A 23,811-nucleotide genomic window follows, 5' to 3' on the forward strand; every position below is an offset into this window, starting at 1 on the left:
AAAGATGTATAAAAAAGTTAAGAAGGCCAGAAATCAGAAGGCTTGTTTAAACAACAGTGTTTTCAGGCCTCGCCAAAAGCTCTCAAGAGAGGGAGCCATTCTCAAGTCAAGGGGAAGGGAGTTCCATAATGTTGGTGCCACTACCGAGAAGGCCCTATTTCTTGCAGCCACCCCCCGGACCTCCTTGGGTGGCGGCACTTGCAAAAAGGCCTTCTCTGATGACCTGAGATGGCGAGCCGGATTGTACGGGAGTAGGCGGTCTCTAAGATATCCTGGCCCAGAGCAGTATAGGGCTTTAAAGGTCAAAACCAGCACCTTGAATTGGGCCCAGAAACGAATGGGCAGCCAATGCAGCCCCCGGAGAAGCGGGCTGACAGAGTCAAACCGCCTGGCTCCGGTGACCACACGGGCCGCCACATTCTGTACTAATTGTAGTTTCCGAACCATCTTCAGGGGCAGCCCCACATAGAGCGCGTTACAGTAATCTAACCTCGATGTCACCGTGGCATGGATCACCGTGGCCAGGTCTGCACGATCCAAGTACGGTCGCAGCTGGCGCACCAGCCGAAGCTGAGCAAAGGCCCCCCTAGCCACAGCCACCACCTGGGAATCCAGGAGCAGCTGCGAATCCAGGAAGACCCCCAAGCTGCGAACCTGCTCCTTCAGAGGGAGTGCAACCCCATTCAGAGCAAGTCGATAATCCAGCACCTGCATCGAGGATTTCCGAACCAGGAGAGCCTCTGTCTTATCCGGATTTAATTTCAACTTGTTAGCCCCCATCCAGATCCTCACTGCTTCCAGACAGCGCTCCAGGCCCTCAACCGCCACCTTGGAGTCTGGAGGAAAGGAGAGATAGAGCTGGGTGTCATCAGCATATTGATGACACCTCACTCCAAACCCCCGGATGACCTCTCGCAGTGGTTTCATGTAGATATTAAATAGCATGGGGGACAGAATTGAACCCTGCGGCACCCCGCACCTCAAGGGCCAGGGTGTCGAACAGGCATCCCCCAGCACCACCATCTGGGACCGACCCTCCAAGTAGGAGCGGAACCACCGCAAAACAGTGCCTCCAACTCCCAACTCGGCCAATCGGCCCAGAAGGATACCATGGTCGATGGTATCGAAAGCTGCCGAGAAGTCCAGCAGGACCAACAGGGACACACTTCCCCTGTCCAGTCCCCGGCGTAGGTCATCCACCAAGGCGACCAAGGCAGTTTCCGTCCCAAAGCCCGGTCTGAAACCAGATTGAAAAGGATCCAGATAATCCGCTTCATCCAAGACCCTCTGGAGTTGGGCCGCCACCACCCGCTCAATTACCTTGCCCAGAAACGGGATGTTGGAGACTGGCCGATAGTTGTTCAACACATTGGAATCCAGGGAGGACTTCTTCAGGAGGGGGCGAACCACTGCCCGCTTCAAGGCGAGCGGCAATGTCCCCTCCATCAAAGAAGAGTTGACCACCCTCCCCGTCCACTCAGCCAGTCCCCCCCGGGCCGCTCTAATCAGCCAAGCTGGGCAAGGGTCAAACAGGCAGGCAGATGGCCTCACACTCCAAAGGAGTCTGTCCACATCCTCAGGCTGCACAAGCTGAAAAGAATCCCACAATACTGGACAAGCAGTTGCCAAGGGGACATCAACAGACATTGTCAATGTGGCATCCAAGTCGCGACGAATATGATCGATTTTATCTGCAAAGTGTTGGGCAAGCACGTCACAGCGGCTGACCAAGCGGCTGATCTACTTGGTGCCATATAGTCTCCTTCATATGAATCCCCTGCTCTGAACTGCTGGGGAACCAGGAAGAATCATCACCTAATTTGGTTGTACTGTCACTTCAGGGGCCGCCACGGGCTGAGCTCCTTGCTTGCCCTGCTCCTGCCGGCCTAGCAGTCTGAGAGCCCGTGGAAACGCAAGGAGATCCATAGGTGCCACCTGGGTGGGCAGGCAACACACAGAAACTGGCCCTGTCCTTGGCTTGGAAATGGAGATGAGCACCACCCCGAGAGTGAACACAACCAGGCTTCATGCCAGGGAGAACCTTTACCTTTAATTATTATTTAATAACTTTATTATAGGGGGTGTGTGTGTGCAAAAACTTGGATGGGCCCTGGGTGCCAAATGGCCTTCACATGCCACTGGTCAAGTGCACAAGTAGATTAGGCAATGCCTTTCACAGGATGACCAGGGCAGCTGAGAGTTGGCATTGGGCCAAACCGAGCTGCTGATTGCCCCCCCTTCCTAAATTTGTTTTGTACTGTATACTAGTTTGTTTTGTCATGGCCTGTGCCCCATGGAAGCTCAGGCCAATATAAAACAACACTGGAAAACCAGGAGAGCTCCCCAGGGACCCCAGGACAGGATCCTTCATGATGCCAGCTCACTTACTCCAAGCCAAGAATGTCCTGACTGCAGATGTCTGCTGGAGGCAGCACAGAGTGGGCATCATCTGATGGGACAAAGGGCTCTGGAATCCAAGTCCTTTATTGTGCAGCAAGGCCACAAACTTGTGGCACATTTCTAGAAGGCTCAGAGCACAAGGTCCACGGGGGCATTTCATATTTAGCATAAGTTAATCATCATCATCATCATCATCATCATCATCATCATCATCAGGTATTTATATACCGCCTTTCATGGTCGTCAGATTTCTCCTCAGACTTTATTTCAAGGCGGTTTACACAGGCAGGCTATACTAAATCCCTATAGGGATTTTTACAATTGACGAAGGTTCTGTCTTTCAAGAACTACAACATTTCAGATGGATCCTTTTATGATCTGGTATCGCATTCTGGCCTCCAGTTTCCTCCCACGCAAGCTGACAGTCCTTCATATCTCACTGGAAGGGCGGCCAAAGAGCAGATGGAAAAACTCCACTCCGCTTGTCAGCTGCTTCAAGGTCTCACCGTTCACGGTGGAACTGGCGACCTTCAGCTGTTATCTTCAGGCAAACGGAGGCTCTGCCCTCTAGACCAGACCTCCTGCCCAGTTCAGGCGAGGTCAAGGGCTCTTTCCCTTCCACCTGGGGAATTGCTCTTCTAGGGGAGTGGCAAAGGAGCACCTGTGCTCCAGGGTCACAGGCAGGAGCGCTCTGAAAAGCCAGGACAGGCTCTTGCCATCTTGCTTAGCTATATTATATTAATATATTATTATATTAACAGTATTTATATACCGCTTTTCAACTAAAAGTTCACAAAGCGGTTTGCAGAGAAAAATCAAATAACTAAATAGCTCCCTGTCCCAAAAGGGCTCACAATCTAAAAAGATGCAAAAGAACCCCAGCAGGCAGCCGCTAGAACAGACACTGCTGGGGTGAGGTGGGCCAGTTACTCTCCCCCTGCTAAAAAAAGGAGCACCCACTTGAAAAAGTGCCTCTCACCCAATTAGCAGGGGTTAAAGCTAGTGCCTTCTCCAGGCACATCTGGTTGGCTACTGCTGGGTCAAGTATGTCTGCTAAATGGGCCTAATCCTTCTGGGCCACTGTGCAGCAGGAGACTCATGCCCCAAGTGAAATCTGCCAGCTGCTGAATGCCTGTCTTGATATGTGCCAGATGTCAAATGCTACCTGATGTTTGCTTGCATTTCAGGATTTCTTTGGAGATGACAACAACACAAATGGATTTAAAATGTTTAATTCTGTGGAATTCCATGGGCAAGATTTAATCTTCAAGGATTCCACCATTGAAATTGTGCCTACTGAGGGGAGAACAACTGCCACCTCCTGGCTGGGGCAGCAATTTCTGGACTCTCTTGAAGGCCTGCAGTCTGTGCAGTGTTCTGGAGCAGGTGAGCAGGGACTTCCTCTCCCTACTCTAGAGGAGGAAGAAATTTCCCTTTCCGGGGCAGGCAGCAGGAATATGGTAGGAACCACTGCTGGGTAGAAGGTGGCTTTTGTCCTTTACCTCCACCACACTCCCAGTTCAAACTCTCCTACCTGTGATTGACTTGAGAGGGCAGCTGCCACTTGGGGGGGGGGGGTGGGGACATTTGCAGTACCAAGCAGTACATTCAGCCAGGACAGGCCGCAGAGCCAGACAGACTTTTGGCTGCTTCTTCCCATTTTGTGGGAACTCTATCTGGGGTTGATTTTAGGTGGGAATATGGCAGTCCCTAGAAGGGTGCGAGGTGTGTGTGTGTGTGTGTGTGTGTGTGTGCGCGCGCGCGCGCGCGTGTGTGTAAAATAAGGTATAAAAAGTAAATGCTTAAATTAAGGCTTACTCCAAAATTCAAATTGACTGAGCTCATTAATCCCCTAATAATAGAAACTTTTGAAATTTTAAATATACAGGTTGTGCCTCATTATCCTCAGGGGTTCTGTTTAGTCCAGTGGATTTAAAAAAATCAGTGGATACCAAATCAGTGGAAAAATAGCTTTAAAGACCCACTTCCAGGTGTCTTGCTCCTCTATTGTTGCCCCAGAATGCATTGGTATAGACACTATACAGCATTCAGCCACTGGATGGGGTGAATAATGGAATCTAATGGAATGAATTTCTAATTATTTAACAATGTGAAGGTAGGAAATTGGATTTTGGTGTTTTTTTCCTTGTTATGAGGCATTTAAAGATGGCCCGTGGTATCAGTGGCAAGTCAAATCAATGGATACCAAATCAGTGGATACCATCCAGGCATGCCCCCGTATCCATGGAGTACCCCGTGGCATGCCCCTGTATCCACATTCCAGAACCCCCTATGGATACGGGTGGATGCCTGCCCCCCACCTGCTGGAGCCGAGGGGAGCAGAATGGGGCTGTTCTTATGACATGATTGAGACATACAAAATTATGCATGGAAAGGATAAAGTGGATGGAGAGATGCTCTTTACACTCTCACATAACACCAGAACCAGGGGACATCCACTAAAATTGGGTGTTGGGAGAGTTAGAACAGACAAAAGAAAATATTTCTTACTCAGCTTGTGGTTGGTCTGTGGAACTCTTTGCCACAGGATGTGGTGATGACGACTGGCCTGGATGCCCTTAAAAGGGGATTGGACAAGTTTCTGGAGGAAAAATCCATTACGGGTTACAAGCCATAATGGGTGTGTGCAACCTCCTGATTTTAGAAATGGGCTATGTCAGATGCAAGGAAGGGCACCAGGATGCAGGTCTCTTGTTGTCTTGTGTGCTTCCTGGGGCATTTGGTGGCCGCTGTGAGATACAGGAAGCTGGACTAGATGGGCCTATGGCCTGATCCAGTGGGATCTTCTTATGTTCTTAGGGGCAAGAGAGGAAGATGCTGGTGAGGTGCTAGGAGAGCCCAATTATCATGCAGGCTGCCCTTTGAGGCAGCACCGCTTCTACCAAGGCATCACTTTGCAGAGCACATGTACTGTAAAGTGATGGCAAAGTAGTGCAGCCCATGTAATGATTCCCGTATTTTGAAAATACAATCAAGATTTGCATATTTTCTTTCATTTGCAACCAATGAGTTTCTACATGAGAACCAAGTGCTTGTTTCTGGCCATCATCTGCTTAATGATGTCCCTTCTGGCCCTCAGCAGCAGAGGCGGACCTCCCCAGCCCCACGCCCACCTCCGGGCAAAGGTCCAGGATGCCCCACCTCCGTGGGCTATTGTTGCTCCCTGCGCAAAAATCCACCCCCCCCACTCACCTGAGGCTCACCGAGCCTCGCATGATCTGAGCCCACATTGGGGAAGGCTCAGCGTTCCCCAACACTATAAACTGTGCTTCTGAGAAACTGGAAGCACAGTTTCTGCCCCCGTCAGGAGCCTCAGAGAGGCTTCTGCACCATCCTAGCGACTTGCGCCTGCGGCTTTTGCCCCATAGAAGTCTATGGCAGGTGTGCAGCTGCTCAGCAGACACCACAAATGCTACTTAGCCCATTGTATGAAACAAGTTTGACACCCCTGTATTAAGCTGTCATACCACTTTTTGAGATTTAAGAACATAAGAACATAAGAACAGCCCCACTGGATCAGGCCATAGGCCCATCTAGTCCAGCTTCCTGTATCTCACAGCGGCCCACCAAATGCCCCAGGGAGCACACCAGATAACAAGAGACCTCATCCTGGTGCCCTCCCTTGCATCTGGCATTCTGACATAACCCATTTCTAAAATCAGGAGGTTGCGCATACACATCATGGCTTGTACCCCGTAATGGATTTTTCCTCCAGAAACTTGTCCAATCCCCTTTTAAAGGCGTCTAGGGTAGACGCCAGCACCACACCCTGTGGCAAGGAGTTCCACAGACCGACCACACGCTGAGTAAAGAAATATTTTATTTTGTCTGTCCTAACCCGCCCAACACTCAATTTTAGTGGATGTCCCCTGGTTCTGGTATTATGTGAGAGTGTAAAGAGCATCTCTATCCACTCTGTCCATCCCCTGCATAATTTTGTATGTCTCAATCATGTCCCCCCTCAGGCGTCTCTTTTCTAGGCTGAAGAGGCCCAAACGCCATAGCCTTTCCTCATAAGGAAGGTGCCCCAGCCCAGTCATCATCTTAGTTGCTCTCTTTTGCACCTTTTCCATTTCCACTATGTCTTGAGATGTGGCGACCAGAACTGGACACAACACTCCAGGTGTGGCCTTACCATAGATTTGTACAACGGCATTATAATACTAGCCGTTTTGTTCTCAATACCCTTCCTAATGATCCCAAGCATAGAATTGGCCTTCTTCACTGCTGCCGCACATTGGGTCGACACTTTCATCGACCTCTCCACCACCACCCCAAGATCTCTCTCCTGATCTGTCACAGACAGCTCAGAACCCATCAGCCTATATCTAAAGTTTTGATTTTTTGCCCCAATGTGCATGACTTTACACTTACTGACATTGAAGCGCATCTACCATTTTGCTGCCCATTCTGCCAGTCTGGAGAGATCCTTCTGGAGCTCCTCACAATCACTTCTGGTCTTCACCACTCGGAAAAGTTTGGTGTCGTCTGCAAACTTAGCCACTTCACTGCTCAACCCTGTCTCCAGGTCATTTATGAAGAGGTTGAAAAGCACCGGTCCCAGGACAGATCCTTGGGGCACACCGCTTTTCACCTCTCTCCATTGGGAAAATTGCCCATTGACACCCACTCTCTGCTTCCTGGCCTCCAACCAGTTCATGGATGGCCTGATCCAGTGGGGCTGTTCTTATGTTCTTAAATCTCAAAAAGTGGTATGACAGCTTAATACAGGGGTGTCAAACTTGTTTCATACAATGGGCTAAGTAGCATTTGTGGTGTCTGCTGAGCAGTTGCACACCTGCCCTAGACTTCTATGGGGCAAAAGCCGCAGGCGCAAGTCGCTAGGATGGTGCAGAAGCCTCTCTGAGGCTCCTGACGGGGGCGGAAACTGTGCTTCCAGTTTCTCGGAAGCACAGCTTATAGTGTTGGGGAACGCTGAGCCTTCCCCAATGTGGGCTCAGATCATGCGAGGCTCGGTGAGCCTCAGGTGAGTGGGGGGGCAGATTTTTGCGCAGGGAGCAGCAATAGCCCGTGGATTTGTCCCCTTTGTCTCCAATTTGTCCCCTTTCATCTTGCTACAAGGTATAATATTTGAATGTGTTAACTTTAATGAATGGCAAGTGTTCCAGCTCCACCCCAAAATGCTAGGAGTATCACGGCCAGCACTCTGATGACAATGATAAGGGTCTCGGAAAGTCCTCAGTCCCAGTTAAGCTCTGCTTGTGAGCAACTTGGTCAGAAAACAGAATGAGGTGGGGATCTGATCCTCAAGGTAAATCTGCAAATGAAACTAGATGCTTTTTGTTGGGAATTCTCAATAATGGGATACAGAAAGATTTTGAAATTTTGTTTGTATACATGACAACTGCAGCAAGGATACTGTATGCTAAGTTCCAGAGGTACCCTCAGTTGAAGAATGGCGGGTAAAGATTTTGGACTTGGCTGAAACAGATCGACTTAGGATTATTCTTAAAAAGAAGTCAGTGATTGCATTATTCTAGGTTTAAGGCTTTGTTGGTTTGTTAATTTTAGTTGTCTAAATAAATAAATGAAAGGGGGAAAGGAAAACCATGAGATAGTGGCAGCAGCAAAGGAGGGCACTCTCAGCCACTGAGATGGACGACACCGCCTCAGAAGGAGACAGGTCTCTCCAGCTGTACACAGGTCCAGCTGGGCAGGTCTGATAGCGGCAAAGCGGTCCTGTGGCCGCCTCCCAAAAGGACTTGTTCCGTAAAGCTCTACAAATGCTTGAACTGACTGTTCAGAGAGCAGATGTAGTGCAGGCAGAAGAGATGCCTTCTTCTGCAAGCAGCACCGAGGCTGGGCCACAAGTCAAAAAGAAGCATGGCACAAAACAGACCCACTGACTTTTTGCCAGAGGTAAGGAAGCCACTTCGTATCAAGTAGGGCCATGGGGCGTCTTGGTCAGTCTTGGCAACTCTCGCTAGCAGCAGTGGCTCCCCAGGGCTTCCTGCTGCTTGGAGACTGAAGCTGCTGGGCCCGTCTGCAGATTCTGCCTGAGCCCTTGGGGAGCAGCAGCTGGGCGCAGAGAGTGCGGAGAGGCAGGTGTGGTCTGACTAGCATGAGGCCATGAGTTGGCTGCGACTGAAGCAGAGAACGCTGCTCCTGTGTTCTTATGGTGTTTCTCATGTTCCAGGTGCAGAGACTCCAGGCTTGTCCTCCTTTCTGGCGATGAGTCTCTGTCTGGTTGGATTCTACTCTTCATGAGCAACAGGCTGAAAGACAAAGCAAGCGCAAGGACCAAAGTACAGCTGCTAAGCCAGTCAGATCAGCTGGCTTGATCCACCGGAGAGGGACCGAGCAGGGTCTTGAAGGGATCTGGAGCGCAGGGCTTCCTCCCTCCCACTCCACAGGCAGACCTGCTGCCGGCCCGACTCAGCACTCAACCTGCAGACCTCCAGGAGACTGCTGGGGCGGGGGGCGGGGCTGAATCTGGCTGCGGAGGTTCGCTGCCCGGCTTGGAAGAGGCTGCTCGTCGGCCGGAGTCAATAAAGCCATTTCAGCACCGCCTGGGATGCCCTCCAGGAGCCTCCCGTCTCAGCAAGAAAAGGCTTCCTGCCCGGTGTTTGCGAGAGGGCTGGGGGGCCGGGAGGGAGCGCCATCCCGGGCGGGCAGGCGCAGCTCCTGGTTCGGAGGGGCTCCGTGCGGGGAGGGCGCCCGGGGGGAGGGGGCTGGGAGGTGCGGGAGGCTCCCCCTCCCGCGCGGCAGCTCCGGGACCGCCTGGAGGGGGAGCCGGGCGCAGCTCCGGGCCCAGGGAGGTCCCGCCCCGTCGCAAGGCCGCGGCGCCGGACCCGGGCCGGAAGGCGGGCCTGCCGGAGCCTCCTGGCGCTCCAGCCCCGCAGCGGCACGGGCGGGGACGCGGGGAGACCCGCCTCCGGGCAGCGCAGCCCGCAAGCCCCCGCGGCGCCGGGGACGCCCGCTCGCTGCCGCGGCCGGGCCCGCAGTTCCCGCCCGGGAAGGGCCTTTGGGCCAGCCGGGCGCATGCCGGGCGCCGCGATCGTTTGCACGGAGCCCGCCCGTTGGCGCCGCGGCCAGAGCCCTGCGGAGGCCGCACGGGCAGGCGCTGCAGCAGCGGCGCCCCTGAAGAGCCGCGGGGCGGGCGGCTTCCTGCACTCACGGACCGGAGAGGCCCCGCCCCTGGCAGCCGCCCCAGGCAGCGGCTGCGCCTGCTGGAGAGCCGCGCTTCTCCTCTCCGCGCGCGACGCCGAGTGGAGCGCCGGGAGGAGGCTGCCCTCGGCGGCTGCGGCTCTTTTCTTCGGACAGGGACGGGGCCAGCGGGCGGGAGCCTCGGCCCCTCCAGCGCCTTCCAGAAAGGCTCAGTCAGGCCCAGAAGCTGCTGCACCAAGAACAGCCCGCTCCAGCAGCGGCAGGGACGGGGGCACCTTCCTGATGAGGAAAGGCTGCGGCGTTTGGGCCTCTTCAGCCTGGAAAAGAGGCGCCTGAGGGGGGACATGATTGGGACACACAAAATCATGCAGGGGATGGACAGAGTGGATAGGGAGATGCTCTTTACACTCTCACATAACACCAGATGTAGGGGAGGGCACCAGGATGAGGTCTCTTGTTATCTGGTGTGCTCCCTGGGCATTTGGTGGGTCGCTGTGAGATACAGGAAGCTGGACTAGATGGGCCTATGGCCTGATCCAGTGGGGCTGTTCTTATGTTCTTAACTACAATTCCCAGGAGGCCTTGCAGGTCTCTTGTTATCTGGTGTGCTCCCTGGGGCATTTGGTGGACCGCTGTGAGATACAGGAAGCTGGACTAGATGGGCCTATGGCCTGATCCAGTGGGGCTGTTCTTACGTTCTTATGCAGGGGATGGACAGAGTGGATAGGGAGATGCTCTTTACACTCTCACATAACACCAGAACCAGGGGACATCCACTAAAATTGAGTGTTGGGCGGGTTAGCACAGACAAAAGAAAATATTTCTTTACTCGGCGTGTGGTTGGTCTGTGGAACTCCTTGCCACAGGATGTGGTGCTGGTGTCTAGCCTAGACGCCTTTAAAAGGGGATTGGACAAGTTTCTGGAGGAAAAATCCATTATGGGGTACAAGCCATGATGTGTATGCGCAACCTCCTGATTTTAGAAATGGGTTAAGTCAGAATGCCAGATGTAGGGGAGGGCACCAGGATGAGGTCTCTTGTTATCTGGTGTGCTCCCTGGGCATTTGGTGGGCCGCTGTGAGATACAGGAAGCTGGACTAGATGGACCTATGGCCTGATCCAGTGGGGCTGTTCTTACGTTCTTATGCAGGGGATGGACAGAGTGGATAGGGAGATGCTCTTTACACTCTCACATAACACCAGAACCAGGGGACAGCCACTGAAATTGAGTGTTGGGCGGGTTAGGACAGACAAAAGGAAATATTTCTTTACTCAGCGTGTGGTCGGTCTGTGGAACTCCTTGCCACAGGATGTGGTGATGGCGTCTGGCCTGGATGCCTTTAAAAGGAGATTGGACAAGTGTCTGGAGGAAAAATCCATTATGGGTTACAAGCCATGATGTGTATGTGCAAACTCCTGATTTTAGTAATGGGTTATGTCAGAGTGCCAGATGCAAGGGAGGGCACCAGGATGAGGTCTCTTGTTATCTGGTGTGTTTCCTGGGGCATTTGGTGGGCTGCTGTGAGATACAGGGCCTATGGCCTGATCCAGCGGGGCTGTTCTTATGGTACTCAGACGCCCAGCCTGAGCGTCCTGCCTCTGTCCTCTGCGGACGGGGCTTCAGGGACTGGGATGTGCTCAGCAGTTGGTGCGGGGAGCGTCTGCAGGGCTCCCCAGGTTGTCAGGAGTGAAAGTGGAGTGATCCTGCTCCCCCTCCACAAAACCAGAAGCTCCACTTCCACTTTTAGAAGGCCGGGGAGCCCTGCAGACGCTCGCACAGGGCTGCCTGCACCTGACAGGCTGCTGCAGGGACTGGTGGGTGCATCCCAGTCCCTGCAGCCCCCCCAAGCAGCGCAATCCTGGGGATCATGTTGCTGCCTCCCTCCCCTCCCCTGCAAGAACTCACTCCGGTTTCCATACTCCAGGGACAACTGGGGAGCAGGAGGTCTCAGCCTGGTTGTCTCACCCTAGCCTTCTGCTATGGCTTGAGCACTGCTGTCTGATCTGGACTATGGCTTGGAAGCCCTGCTGTCTCTGCTCTTCCAGGTCCAGAGATGGTCACAGGTGTCCAGAGCCAGAGGGGTGAATGCAATCAGAGTGAATCAGGTCTCTTGATTCTGCGAATTCTTCCTGAAGTTTCCCTGAGGTGGCCCTGAAAGCACCCACCTCTGATCCTGGTTCGTGCTGAGGCCTGCAGTGGGTTCTTTCCCCTTGAGGGCAGGGGCAGGAGGATTCTGACCTTTCCCCTTAAAAACATCCTTCTGCAATATGCCAGACTGTCCCCCACTCCTGTCCCTTTAAAATGGTAAGCATGTTCCATTGCGTTTGATGGAGCCTCATCTCCAGCAAGCCTTTCCAAGATTGGTACCTTAAGCAGTGTCTCTCCCACTGTTCCCAGTGTGTGTGTAGTGCGGTGAGCAGGAGGGAGGGTAATTTTTCTGAAGCTGTCTGATTGAATGCACTCTTAAGCTATTTCTGCTCAGTGTTGCATATAGGCAACAGGGATAAAATGTGTACACCTGAGGGGTGGACAGAAATGGGTTAAAGGACAATTTCCTTTTCCACAGCACCAGGAAAACTACCTTGCTTTCAAACTTCAGTTCTCTTGTGTGTTGGGGAGTTTCTCCACTAGATTGGGCATCTCAGGGAGGAGTGTTTGCAAGTCCTCAAACAGGAATTTGCACCTGCTAGTGTTCTTTACGCTGTGCATGTTTGTGATGAATGCTCTGTTTTTCTGTATCTTTTCCTTATTTTTCTATATCTTTGGACACTTTTAACTCCCCAGGAACTCCTGTGCAAAGGCAGCAGCAAAAAGCTGCTGGCACATCCTTTGCAAGCGGCCTTTGACTGAAACATCATTCTCTGTAGTCCACATGCTTCTGTAGGCTGGGGAAATTCCTAGATTGGGCAACCAAACCTGTTCATCCATTCCATCCAAGGATGGGATGGAGTGAGCAGGTGGGCACCACTTCTCCAATTGGGTGTGCTCGATGACATCATCAAAGCCAAAGTCACACAGAGTCTTTGTTCTTCTCTGCCAGTTACCTGAGTGACCCATTTGCTGGGAACTCAGAGATGGCCATGCATATACTTACCTGTGAGTGTAAGGCCTGGGACTTTCTTGGGCATTGGAAGTAGCTTTTCCCAGAGACCATCTAGAATTATTGCAGTAAGGAATCACTTTGTTTTCCTGGTTGTTTTACCCTTGACTGACTCCAGCCAGAGTGCAAACATCCGCAGGTATTGTGTGTGTGTGTGGGGGGGGGGGGGGGCTGAGTTCTTTGAGTAGCATTCCAACTCCATCTTCTGAGCATTTCTGATTATTGCAGCCATTTGATCAAAATTTTCCTATGTCCATTCCAGCCAACCTCAGGTATTTTCCATCAGCCTGATATATTTCAGTTCAGTTCAGTAAGACTTTTATTGGCATAAAATACAGAGAAAGAACAAAACAAAACAAAAATATACAAAGACAACACAACATAGACACCAGTCTTTTCCTCACACACTACCCAGAGTCCCAGAGCTCTGCCTGGCTATTACCCCAGATAAAAAGGAAGCGACCTTATCAAGGGTCTCAGAGTCAGGTGTGGAAAGGAGAGACTGAAGAATGATTGAGTCCACCCAGCCCTGCATCCTAGTTAACAATGGGCCTAGATATTTCTTGCGTGAAACATCATGCAGCGGGCAGTAGAAAAAGGTATGTGTCATAGTCTCAATACAATCCCTACCACACTTGCATTTCCTCTCTGATTAGGGAATACCACTGAACCTGCCTGTTAACAAGGCTGATGGAAGAGCATTACATCTTGCAAGTGTGAATGCTCTCCGAGCCTGCGGGCGCTCCAGGCAATAAAAGGAGGCCGGTTTCCCAAAACTGACTGGAATGTGGAGATAGAGTGGAGAGCATGTGGTTCTGGCGGCACTAAACAGCTCTTGTTGTTCAATATCAAGAATTCTTTCTTCGACGATTCTGTAAGCAGCATCACAGCCAATCATGCCTAGCTCTGCAGTGTCCAGCCCTATTGACTTAAATTTAGTTAGAAGATCGGTGATCTCTAATGGCAGGACTGAATCCGACAATAATTGGTGCATTAGACCAGGTAGGGTTAAATAAAATCCTAAACCAAAATTTCAGTAATCTTAGCCATGCAGTTGTTTTTAGCTGAATTAACCCCACCTCAAGACACAGAACCGAGTAGGGAACGCACCTGGGTAAACCCAAAATCTTCCGTAAAAAGGAGACTTAAATGTGTTCTAGTGGTTGGTTAATAGCCTTATACCAGACAGGAGAGCCATAAAGAACCTGGGAAAGAACCTTTCTCTTAAACGCCTCCAGAGCGGCTGGAATATAACCATTGCCACAGGTGAAAAAGAAATGGGAAATAGCTGAGGCTGCTAGTTTGGATGCGTTTTGCGCTGTCTTACGATGAAAAGCCCAAGTGAGCCTGTAATGGAAGTTGATTCCCAGGTACTTGAAATGCTTAACCTGCTCCATTTTATTGCCATTACATTTAAAAGCCTTCCATCTGTTGGCAAATATCATTATCTTAGATTTAGCATAATTGATTTGCAATTTGTTGGACAAAAAATACTATTCAGTGCGATTCAGCAGACATTTTAGGCCAATCCTAGTACGAGATATCAGTACTGCATCATCCGCGTACAGAAGTAGCGGCACATGGCTTGCGCCAAGCTTCGGACAATGGCTATCTACTTCCTTCAGGAATGGGGAAAGATTATTTAGAAACAGATTGAAAAGCACGGGGGCCAAGACACAGCCCTGTTTGACCCCTTTGTTAGTGATGATGGAATGAGTTAGATTCCCACTCCAGGAGCGTCTAACCCTGCATGAAGTATTTAGATGGAGGGACCTAATCAGCAGCAGCAATCTTTTATCAATTCCCATGTTTTCCAACTTGGACCAAAGGAGCTCCCTATCCACAGAATCAAAGGCACCTTTCAAATCAAGGAAGGCTACATAAAGGCGAGCCTTACATATCCTAACCTGCTTATGGGCCAAATGAGACAGGATCAGGCAATTGTCCAAAGTTGATTTGCCCTGACAGAAGCCAGATTGCTCGGGGCCTAAGATGCCTTGTGAAGTAACCCAGAGAGTAAGTTTATTGCAGAGATATTTAGCATAGAGCCTGATATATTTCTACTACCTCCCGTCCATTCTTTCCCCATATTGTTCAATTCCATTTCCATTTAGTCTTTTAATAAAGAAATTACATTTTGACCCTTGTTCTGTCTGGTTCATGTTCACAGATACTTCAGTGGATTGTCAGGTCTCTTTACCCTGCTGACACAACTATGGGTTTGATTTTTAATAAGAACCCCTTTGGTTCAGAGCTCTCCTGGAAGGAGGGTTTTCCCAGATAGTCCTCTCCTCCCAGATGTACGTAGCCTGGGATGGATGCAGTGGATACAGACTACCAATGTTTTTTCTCATTCAGCTGCTGGCTCAGTAAAGGGAAAATGGGGAGTAGGAAGGAGTGCATGCTTGCTAACCACTAGGCACTACTTCCCTTGGCCAGCCTGCCTTCTCCCAGGAGTCCCTTTCCCTGACAGCCTGCTTCAGTAGACTACTGCCCCAATGCATGCGGCAGAGCATATGACTTGGTATCTACTGCTGGATGGTGATCTCAAAACACATAGACAAACACATAGACGAACAAGCCTTGCTGAGAGAGAATCAGCCTGGCTTCTGTAAGGGTCAGTCTTGCCTCACGAACCGTTTAGAATTTTTTGAAAGGTCAACAGGCATGTGGATGCAGGAGAACCCGTGGACTATATATATCTGGACTTTCAGAAGGCATTCGACACGGTCCCTCACCAAAGGCTACTGAAAAATACTCCACAGTCAGGGAATTAGAGGGCAGGTCCTCCTGGATTGAGAACTGGTTGAAGGGCAGGAAACAGAGAGTGAGTGTCAATGGGCAATTTTCACAATGGAGAGAAATGAAAAGCGGTGTGCCCCAAGGATCTGTCCTGGGACCGGTGCCTTTTTCAACTTCTTCATAAATGACCTGGAGACAGGGTTGAGCAGTGAGGTGGCTAAGTTTGCAGACGACACCAAACTTTTCCTTTTATCTCCCCTTTCCTCCCTCACCATCCAGAGGGCCAACTGCTTCTTTGGCAGATTTCCTGCTTCTAACATAATTGAAGAAGCTTTTATTATTCCCCATAACGTTGCTGGCCATGTATTCCTCATAGTCTTTCATGGCCTCCCGTATCACCCTCTTACATTTCTTTTGCCACTGTTTATGTTCCTTTTTATTCTCCTCATTAGGGCAAGACTTCCATTTACGGAAGGAAGCTTCCTTGTCCTTTACGGCCTCTCTAACTTGGCTTGTTAGCCATGCGGGCACCTCCTGGACTTAGTCGAGCCCTTCTTTCTTTGTGGTATACACCTCTGCTGGGCCTCTATTACTGTTGTTTTAAGCAGCCTCCATGCACTCTGGAGAGATTGGACTCTTTTTACCTTCCCTTTCAACCTCCTTCTAACCAGCCTCCTCATTTGAGGGAAGTTCGCTCATCGGAAGCCACGGGTTTTTGTGAGAGATTTGCCCGGTATTCTTCCGTGCATGTTGAAACGGATCACAGCATGATCACTGTTCCCCAATGGCTCAGTAACATTGACATCTCTAACCAGGTCCTGAGTACCACACAATATTAAATCCAGAGTCACAATATTAAGTCCAGAGTAAGTTGGATCAGTTTAAAAGCTGCTCTGCAACCTTTATAATGTTATGCACCAGCAGTCTGGTTCCATTCTGGTTCAAGTGAAGCCCGTCCCTCTTGTACAGGCCCCGCTTGTCCCGAAACATTCCCCAGTGCCTAACGAATCTAAACCCCTCCTCCCTACACCACCGTCTCATCCACTCATTGAGACCCCTGATCTCTGCCTGCCTAGCTGGCCCAGCGCATGGAATAGGTAGCACTTCAAAGAACACTACCTTTGGGGTCCTGGCTTTCAGCTTTCTACCTAATAGCCTAAATTTGGCCTCCAGGACCTCCCGGCTACACTTGCCCACGTCGTTGGTGCCGACATGCACCACAACCGCTCCCTCCTCCCCAGCACTATCTACCAGCCTGTCTAGATGAGAAGTGATGTCCGCGACCTTCGCACCAGGTAGGCAAGTCGCCATGCATGTTACGTGAAAATCCCCTTTTTCCTTTTATTTGTAATTTTTTCTCTATATCTGATTATGTTACTAAAATATCATGCAGGCTAAACTTCTCACACAGGCCACATTTTCAAAACTCTGGTCAAGTCGCAGGCTCATGGTTAAACAACCACCACCTCCCTAGGGTCACACATTAAGGGAGGAAGTCTGGCATCTTTAATCATTGTTTAGGTGTCTCCTACATTACTGTATTCATTGTATTGTTTTAACCCAATCACTGTTTAAGTCCTGTATGCAAACTTGAACTGCCTTCTTGTGTTGCTGATTCATTGTATTGTTTAAGTTCCCTTATCTAGGAAGCCAGCCATTGACCCCATTGAATTTTGCTGATAACTGACCTCCTGAGAGGTCTACAGAGCTTGCGTCCTGAGTACACTTCTGTACTGCGGCGAGTCGTGGACTCTTTGCTCACAACAGGAGAGGAAACTGAATGCTTTCCACATGTGCTGCCTCCGACGCATCCTCGGCATCACCTGGCAGGACAAAGTTCCAAACAACACAGTCCTGGAATGAGCTGGAATCCCTAGCATGTATGCACTGCTGAAACAGAGACGCCTGCGTTGGCTCAGTCATGTCGTGAGAATGGATGATGGCCGGATCCCAAAGGATCTCCTCTATGGAGAACTTGTGCAAGGAAAGCGCCCTACAGGTAGACCACAGCTGTGATACAAGCACATCTGCAAGAGGGATCTGAAGGCCTTAGGAGTGGACCTCAACAGGTGGGAAACCCTGGCCTCTGAGCAGTCCGTTTGGAGGCAGGTTGTGCAGCATGGCCCTTCCCAGTTTGGAGAGACACTTGGCCAACAGGCTGAGGCAAAGAAGGAAGGCCCACAGCCAGGGAGACAGACCAGGGACAGACTGCACTTGCTCCCAGTGTGGAAGGGATTATCACTCCCGAATCGGCCTTTTCAGCCACACTAGACGCTGTTCCAGAACCACCATTCAGAGCGCGATACCAGAGTCTTTCGAGACTGAAGGTTGCCAACAATACGACCTCCTGATCCTTTCAATGTTTTCCCTGCTGTGTGGTAGTAATGAAGCTACCAGCACTGTCTGAAAACCCCTTTTTAAGAGAGGGCTTCCTCTCACATGCTCTCTCTGGCTCTCTCTCCAAAGACCAACACATCCGTGTTGTGTCAGAGGGTCCTCTTCACAGGACTCTTCCCCCCCCCAACTGCTACAGGACAGGTAACTATCTTGCGACTGGAATTCTTTCCCTTCTTCCCCCCCTTTTTTTCTCCCCTTCTCTCCCCATCTTTAGTTAGCAACTGAGTTTGGCAGATCAGGGACCCCTAAAATCCTTCCCTACAACCTTTCCTTTTTCTAATTTCCTCGGATATACCAAATACTTTTTACACACAACCACCATGAAAGCTAGGTACACTGGATTCAAGTACTAGGACCAAGAAACATACACTTATCATTTCTCCATGTGCATTATGTTTATCTTTGTGCTTTTGTAATAAAACTATAATCTTTTATTAAAAGTTATCTTTCTCCCAGTCTCCTCTTTAAGCAAAAGGGAACTTCTCTGCATGACGCCATCTTGTTATCCAGCCTGAGATCCTGAGGTTCCAATAAGGGCAGTGTAATAATTCCCCCCCTAAACAAAACAGCCCTTTTGGTAACATGCGGTCCTCACATCCGTTGCAACCCCCCCTCCATGTTTCTGATAATCGAATCCCCCACTACAAGAAGCCCCCGACCCCCTGCTGCCAAGGAGTATCCTGAGTACGTTCTGATATGGGCCTGTACCCTGAAGAAGGGGTCCTCCTTAGGGGGTTGCTTCCCTCCTCTCCAGGATGACGTCCTCCATCCTCCAGCTGCACCTGGGCAGCTGAGGAGCTGCACTCCTGAGGGTGGGACGAAGCTCTGTTGGCAACCAAGGCTTCAAGGGAGCAGATGTGTTCCCGGAGGCCCTGGAGCTCCTTGCATGGAGGACACACCCATGACTTATGCCCCAGAAGCCTATCGTCATACATGTGACTCGACACAAAACACTAGATAGCCCCACCCTGCTGCTGTTGTGGCTGTAGATCTGGTCTTGGGCAAGGGTGGAGAGAACCACCACCTCCTGCCTCTCTCCAGCCAGCCAGCCAGCCAGCTCATCACTGGCCTTCTCCCTCTTTTTAGGACCAGCTCTGTCTTCCCTGTCCCTGTCTCTTCCTTCCTGGTGAGGCTTAAAGGGAAGTCCCCTGGCTGCGCTCACTCTATGGCCAGCATCCTCCTTCCTCCTACTTCTCAGTTTGCCCCTCAGGTGGGGGGTTGCTCGGTGCCTCTTGCACCTCCGTCCAAGCCCCTGCCCTTGTTGCACTGCTCTCCCCAATGCCTGGGGTTGCCCCCCTTTAGTCCGTATCGGGGTCTCGCAGAGCCACATTTGACGGCGGCAGCCCTCCCCCACAGAGGCTTGGGGGCTCTCCTTCCGACCAGCTGGCCGGCTTGCCCTTCCAGGGACCCCCCCTCAAGGTAAGTCAGGGCCCTGGTTGGGTTGGGGGTCCCTGACACTGGCTTCTATGAGACTTGAGCCACCTCATTGCCAAGAGGGAAGGGGCACTCCAGTTGTGAGCCTTGGCAGAGCTTGGGTGACTGCAAATAATCTGCCTTGCTACTGCTGCACTGCTTACTTGTGGATCCAAACAGCAACCTACACATTCCCTCTTGCAGCCACTTGTTCCTTTTCCTGAGTGGTGTTTAGAACATAAGAACAGCCCCACTGGATCAGGCCATAGGCCCATCTAGTCCAGCTTCCTGTATCTCACAGCAGCCCACCAAATGCCCAGGGAGCACACCAGATAACAAGAGTCCTGCATCCTGCTGCCCTCCCTTGCATCTGACATAGCCCAGTTCTAAAATCAGGAGGTGGCACATACATATCATGGCAAGTAACCAGTAATGGATTTTTCCTCCAGAAACTTGTCCAATCCCCTTTTAAAGGCATCCAGGCCAGATGCCGTCACCACATCCTGCGGCAAGGAGTTCTACAGACCAACCAGACACTGAGTAAAGAAATATTTTCTTTTGTCTGTCCTAACTCTCCCAACACTCAATTTTAGTGGATGTCTCCTGGTTCTGGTGTTATGTGAGAGTGTAAAGAGCATCTCTCCATCCACTTTATCCTTTCAAAGGAGACTGTCACCCTGGAATCCTGCAATTCAGTGCCTATTAGTAACACTGTGGGCAAAGGCATAGTGAGAGGTTCAAAAGCATAGTGATAGGCGTATGTGCAACCTCCTGATTTTAGAAATGGGTTATGCCGGATGCAAGGGAGGGCACCAGGATGCAGGTCTCTTGCTGTCTTGTGTGCTCCCTGGGGCATTTGGTGGGCCGCTGTGAGATACAGGAAGCTTGACTAGATGGGCCTTTGGCCTGATCCAGTGGGGCTGTTCTGTTCTGGGAATCTGGTGGAAGGGCTTGCCAGAGTATTTTGCATCCATGGTTTCTTTTAAGCACCACAGCCAGCAGAGCATGGACATGCCCTCTCCAGCTATTGGCCGCTCAGCCAAAGCAGGCCCCCCGAGTTGCTCGGCTCCCGTGCTTCTCAGCAGCAAGGAGAGCGGAGAGACAGGCAGGGGCACTGCAGTGCCAGGCTGATGGTGGAGCAGAGAGCGAGGTCGCCTGCAGGCATGGCTTTTTCCTGCCTGACCCTGCATCTCTCCTAGTGAGGAGTCCTCAGTTGTTTCGCAGCAGCTCTATTGAGCATTGGTGAAAACACTCCCTTTCCAACAGGTTTGGCATGACAGTCAAGGGTGTCCTACACCTCTGGAAGCTGCAGTCGTGACCACTGGCAGACATCTTTTGTACACGGTACCTCAGTACTGCTTGGGCAATAGTGATGAGCATATTGCTTTGTTCTTGAGAATGGGGTGTGCCAGGAGTCTGTGTGTGTGTGTGTGTGTGTGTGTGTGTGTGAGAGAGAGAGAGAGAGAGAGAGAGAGAGAGTGTAAAACTACTTGCTGTTGTGATTCCTGCAAAATTATGCAGGGGATGGATGGAGTGGATAGGGAGATGCTCTTTTTCTTCTCACATAACACCAGAGCCAGGGGACATCCACAAAATTTCTTTGTCCAGTGTGTAATTAGTCTGTGGGACTCCTTGCCACAGGAAGGAGTGATGGCATTTTGCCTAGATGCCCCTAAGATGGGATTGGACAAATTTCTGGAGAAAAAGTTCATCACGGGTTACAAATCATGGGAGGTATGTACAAGCTCCTGGTTTTAGAGGCAGGCTTCCTCGGATTGCCAGAGGCAGGGGAGGTCACCAGGATGCAGGTTATGCCTGTTGTCTTTTGTGCTCCCTGGGGCATTTGGTGGGCCACTGTGAGATACAGGAAGCTGGACTAGATGGGCCTTTGGCCTGATCCAGTCGGGCTCTTCTTATGTTCTTTTTGACTGAAAATTCCTATGTTCCTCTCTACATGATGGCTTCATTCAGGTGCAGCGCCCTTCTTGCTGCACCTCAGCCGCTTGCTGCATGGGGTGTGTGTGTTGGATTTTTCCTTCTGATGTGGCCTTTAAGCTTTTTAGCCACCTTTTCTGTATTGGGGGTATGGGGGTGTGTATACCTCAGCCTCTAAATGGGGAAACATCTTTAACCTGAACCCCAAAACAGGTTTAGAGTGGGAGGGGTTCCCTAGTGAAGAACTGAACCTGAAACAAACACCCTTCATTTGTCCAGACCTGGAGCAGACCTTTTTGTAGCAGTGTAACAGTGCAGAGGCACTGGGCTTCAGAGCTTTCAGGCAAGACATGGCAACTTTGGGCGTGGGCACACCCCCCTTCCTCCTGTCCGAGGCAAACCTTAGAATTGGCTTTGCTCATGAGAAGCTGAAAGCGAGAGGCCCAGTGCAAGGGAAACAGGGATGAGTTATAAGATAGATAAGGGCAGCGCTCAATTGTTAGGAATGTGTTTTGCCTGGGAAAGTTTTTTATCAGTGGCTAAGAGAAACCTGAGCCTTGTGTATGGCTTTAAGAGAATGAATTAAAGGCTGAAGGGGGCTGGCTCAGAAGGGGCTCTTGCTCCCTGGCCTCATTGTGTCAGTTCATCATTGCTTCACTTTTCAACACAGATGCCAGTAAACAGTTGAAAACAAGCAGTTCCTCAGCATCTCAGGAGTGTATTTTTGGGAGTGGGTAGTGAATCTTTTCCAGCTTAGGGCCCAATCCTATCCAATTTTCCAGGGCCAGTGTAGCTGTGCCAATGGGACGTGAACTACATCCTTTGGTGGGCAGTCACAGAGGCCTCCTCAAGATATGGGAATATTTTTTCCCTGACCTCAGGGCTGCACTGTGGCTGCACTGGTGCTGGACCCTTAGGGCGCAATCCTAACCCCTTATATCAGTGCTTTCCAGCACTGGCACAGTGGTGTCAATGGGACGTGTGCTGCATCCTACAGTTGGGTGCCACTCACGGAGGCCTCCTCAAGGTAAGGGAATATTTGTTCCCTTACCTCAGAGCTGCATTGCTCTTATGTCAGTAATGAAAGCACTGACATAAGGGGTTAGGATTGTGCCCTTAGAGAGTTCTGCAAGAGATTAAGGGCCCAATCCTATCCACTTTTCCAGTGCAGCTGTGCCAATGAGGCGTGCACTGCATCCTGTGGTGTGGAGGCAGTCACAGAGGCTTCCTCAATGTATGGGAACATTTGTTCCCTTGCCTCAGGCCAGTATTGAGGCTGCACCGGTGCTGGAAAGTTGGATAGGATTTTACCTCCCAAATCCCCAGTGGTGGTTCTGGATTTGTTAATTCTCTTGAAGGACCCTCAAGTACAAACAGCCTCCCTTGCATGAAGACCCAAAAAAGGCTAAACTAAGTGGTAACCTAATCTGGAAATGGAATCCTGTTTCAAATGGTGACCACAAAGGACTGATTTTTCTGTTGGAACTGTGAGTCATTCCAATTGTTCTCAAGCTTCTTAGAATGTGGGGCTGCCCAGAAGCCAGAGGCAAGACACTTGGTTGGAGCACAGCTGGACCAGTCCCTCTCTCACAAGACTGTCTTTATTAACACTGGACCTGCCTGGTAAAGACCTGCCTCTCACAGAAGTCCACAGCTGCGTGTTCCATCCCCCATGCATCTCATCATGCCTAGTGGTACATGGCTGTGGTGGCATCTCAGTGTGTTTCCTCAGCACTTACCCACAGTATTAATTGCTGATGACAGGCTGGTGAGATGCAGAACATTGTGATGTCCATCGACATGAATGTGCAGTTTCACTTCATGGATAAGACCAAGGTCTGTCAGCATTCTGTGTTCAGTAGCAGGCCCCCCAGATGCCCCTGGAAACTCATGTGTGAGGCATAGAGCTGGTGACCAGCCGCTGTTGGGTGCTTGTCCCAAATGCTGGTAGTTGAAAATATGCTGCCACAGAATGTGGAATGATAGAGTGGGAAAGATAACAAATCACAACCCCAAAATGAGATAACAGTGTGCTTCCTTTTTCTGAGATGCAAATAGGAAAGAATAGTTGGAATTGCATTAATTCTGACCCGTTTGGGCAGCATGGCTGACCAAGTGTGGGAGGCAGTGCATGACAACAGCATCTGAAAAAAAATTCAGGTTAAATGTGCATCTTTTTATTCACTTTGTAGACATTATAGCCATCATAAAAGCTTGCTTGTAATCTGTACTAAAGGTATCTGGTTCAAAGGGACTGCACTGGTTACCAGACTGAAAAATACTGATGAATTGGAACTGAACCTTCCTTTGTCATAGTTCAACTCTCTCTGTATGTTCCAAATTCTGATGGGATGTGGGCCAGTGCTGATAGAAAGGTGTCTGGCCGTGTCCACTGAAGAGAAGGAGAGTGGACAGGGAGAGCGATAGGTCGGTTTCCCCTTCACAAACGGAGGTGAACCAACAGCCATAAGAAACCTCCTTCTGGATCAGGTTTAAGGGAGCCCACCTGGTCCAGCATCCGATCCCCAAGAGAAAGCCCACAGGCAGGAGAGAAAGGCAGACCTCTGCCACGGGCACTTGGAAGCAGACTGCCACAGCCCAGAGATAGCAGGAGGCCCTCATAGCAAGTAGCCAGTGGGAGACATCTGGTGGTTCTCCACGAATTTCTCCAATC

At 50.6% G+C, this 23,811-nt stretch overlaps 1 protein-coding gene across 1 annotated transcript in view; it reads left to right on the forward strand.

The window, feature by feature from the left end:
• Positions 1-20,333, forward strand: part of LOC136645365 (melanotransferrin-like) — a 62,804-nt gene extending 42,471 nt beyond the window's left edge. The window contains exons 15-21 of the mRNA XM_066621592.1: positions 3,588-3,786; positions 5,501-5,546; positions 7,322-7,408; positions 8,579-8,687; positions 8,796-9,761; positions 19,092-19,208; positions 20,190-20,333. Of these exons, the coding sequence (XP_066477689.1) occupies positions 3,588-3,786; positions 5,501-5,546; positions 7,322-7,408; positions 8,579-8,687; positions 8,796-9,761; positions 19,092-19,208; positions 20,190-20,333 (1,668 nt within the window). The remainder of the gene's footprint in view (positions 1-3,587; positions 3,787-5,500; positions 5,547-7,321; positions 7,409-8,578; positions 8,688-8,795; positions 9,762-19,091; positions 19,209-20,189) is intronic.
• The last annotated feature ends 3,478 nt before the right edge of the window (positions 20,334-23,811 follow it).

The sequence above is a fragment of the Tiliqua scincoides genome, chromosome 3 (assembly GCF_035046505.1).
Source record: "Tiliqua scincoides isolate rTilSci1 chromosome 3, rTilSci1.hap2, whole genome shotgun sequence".
NCBI lineage: Eukaryota > Metazoa > Chordata > Lepidosauria > Squamata > Scincidae > Tiliqua > Tiliqua scincoides.